At 48.0% G+C, this 2,500-nt stretch overlaps 1 protein-coding gene across 2 annotated transcripts in view; it reads left to right on the forward strand.

Moving 5' to 3' along the window:
- Window positions 1-2,500, forward strand: part of thada (THADA armadillo repeat containing) — an 86,574-nt gene that overhangs the window by 70,938 nt on the left and 13,136 nt on the right. For both annotated transcript variants that reach the window (XM_031579424.2, XM_031579425.2), the window contains exon 33: window positions 1,805-1,929. In XM_031579424.2, the coding sequence (XP_031435284.1) occupies window positions 1,805-1,929 (125 nt within the window). The remainder of the gene's footprint in view (window positions 1-1,804; window positions 1,930-2,500) is intronic.

The following is a 2,500-nucleotide window of genomic DNA, read 5'->3' on the forward strand; positions in this document are numbered from 1 at the left end:
CAGTGTGCTGTGAGACGGGAGCTCATAAAAGGGGTCATAAACCTCATCGAGCGGGATGGAGGGAGAAAGGAGAGAAGAGAGAGAGAGAAAGAAGTCCAGAGGGAGTGAGTAAGAGAGAGAGGGAGGGATAGAGAGAGGGAGGGATAGAGAGAGGGAGGCAGAGGCCATGACTCACTTGTGAAATGGATAAAGAACGAAAGCGGACCAATAAGCAGAGAAGAGCACTACAGAAGAACATAACGAGAGAGAGAGAGAGAGAGAGAGAGAGAGAGAGAGAGAGAGAGAGAAAGCAGCTGCTGGTTAGAGGAGTGGCATCTGTTTGAAATATAATCATGAGCGTGCACAAATACACACACACACACACACACACACACACACACACACATCACATAGCAATAAAGTTTGCCTGCCTTCTCTTTCAACCTCCTTTACCTATGCTCCTCTCCTCTCTCCTTCTCTTCTCTTACCCATCTTCTCCTCTCTTTCCTCTTGTCCTCTCTCCTTTCCTTTCCTCCTCTCTAGGTCCTCCCCTCCTTTCCTCCGCCCCTCTCCCTCTCCCCCTCTTCCTCTTCCTCTGGTAAAGGTGCTTATTTAAGGCCTTAATAAGCAGAAATAATAATCAGGGAAGTATGCGGCTGGAATGTAAACAGCTGAAAGGCGGCGGGGTCTTTCTGGGCCCAGGGAAAGGGGGAGGGAGGGAGGGAGGGAGAAAAGAAAAACAAAGTCTGTCGTCCGCCGGTTTTCTCGCTCTTGCTTGCTCCTCTGAGACGGCTCGCAAAAGGTGGGACCCTCCGAGGAAAAGCAGGACCAGAGCCAGATGTGAAAGTGTGTGTGTGCGTGCGTGTGTGTGTGTGTGTGTGTGTGTGCCTGTGTCTGCATGTCAGGCTATGTGATTAGTCTGTCAGACTTTATGTCTTTTGGTGTGTGTGTTAGAGAGAGAGAAAGAGAGAGAGAGATGAATGTCAAACCAAGCATATGACAGGAAGACATGACACACGTGTGTGTGTGTGTGTGTGTGTGTGTGTGTGTGTGTGTGTGTGTGTGTGTGTGTGTGTGTGTGTGTGTGTGTGTGTGTGTCTGTGTCTGTGTCTGTGTCTGTGTGTGTGTGTGTATGTCCCCGCAAGACACAGCTAGGACAGGGATGTAGAGCAGAAGAGGGAGGAAGAGAAAAGGATAGAGGTAAGACAGAAGTAATGACAAGAGAAGACAAGAGGGAGAGAAGGATGTGAAGGGAGGAATAACTTGGTGGAGGACACGTGTACACACACATATATATTATATACACATACACACACACACACACACACGTGTACACACACAGTTATTGTACACACACACACACACACACACATGTGTACACACACACACACACACGTGTACGCACACATTTATTATATATGCACACTCACACAAACGCAACACACACACACACACAAACACGCACACACTCACAAACGTACCCACACACAATATACTGTTGTTACAATGTAAATAATGTGACTGTTGCTGTGTAAGAGCCTGGTGATGTAAAACATTTGTTCAGTTACCCTATTCCCCTCCCTCCCTCCCTCCCTCCCTCTCTCTCTCTCTGTCCCCCTCCCTCCCTCCCTCCCTCCCTCCCTCCTTCCATCACATCCAAATTTAAATCATTCTGCTTCCATGACCATTTCAACAGTGCCATTGCCAAACCCAACCTGATACAGATTATAGGGAAAAATGTAAACATGTATGTCTGTTTCTCTATCCCTCTCTATCTCTCTCTCTCTCTCTCTCTCTCTTCTTTCACTCTGTCTCTCTTCCTCAGGTTCTCCAGGTTCTGTCCGTTCTCCCTCTCTCGTCTCTGCTGCCCTGGACTGACGGACACGTCACACTTCCTGACCAGCAGGCCTTGGAGCACATTCTCAAACTGGCCCAGAAACACACACACAGGTTCGACGCACACATTCTCTCTCTCTCTCACACACACACACACACACACACACACACACACACACAAGCAAATAAACACACTCACAAACACACAGCACCTTACAATCAGCAACAAGTAATCATTTCCCAACCCAGTATTCCTTTTCCTACTGCTACTACTACACCTTAACTCCTACTCCAGTGTACTGACTAAGTACCAGGCCTAGCTAGTCCTCTGCTGTAACCGGCAAGCTGGAGATTGCGCAGTGTTGCTTAACACGACCCTAAATCATGGAGGCGATATTGGGAAAAAGCAAAGGAACACCGCGGCACAAACAAAGTGAGGAAAGGCAAAATAAGCATTAGAGCTCTCTGGTTTGGTCCGGTCCTGTGTGTGTGTGTCTGTGTATTTGTGTGTGTCTGTGTGTGTGAGAGAGAGATCGTATGAGAGAGCCAGAGGAGGTATCGGTTCAGGGTTGTGTGTGTGTGTGTGTGTGTGTGTGATTAGAGCGAGGGCGATGTGTGATTAGAGGAGTTAGAGAAGGGGAACATATGCACTCCATAATGGCATTCATTAAAGACACACACACAC

This window comes from Clupea harengus, chromosome 13 (assembly GCF_900700415.2).
Source record: "Clupea harengus chromosome 13, Ch_v2.0.2, whole genome shotgun sequence".
NCBI classification, from domain to species: domain Eukaryota; kingdom Metazoa; phylum Chordata; class Actinopteri; order Clupeiformes; family Clupeidae; genus Clupea; species Clupea harengus.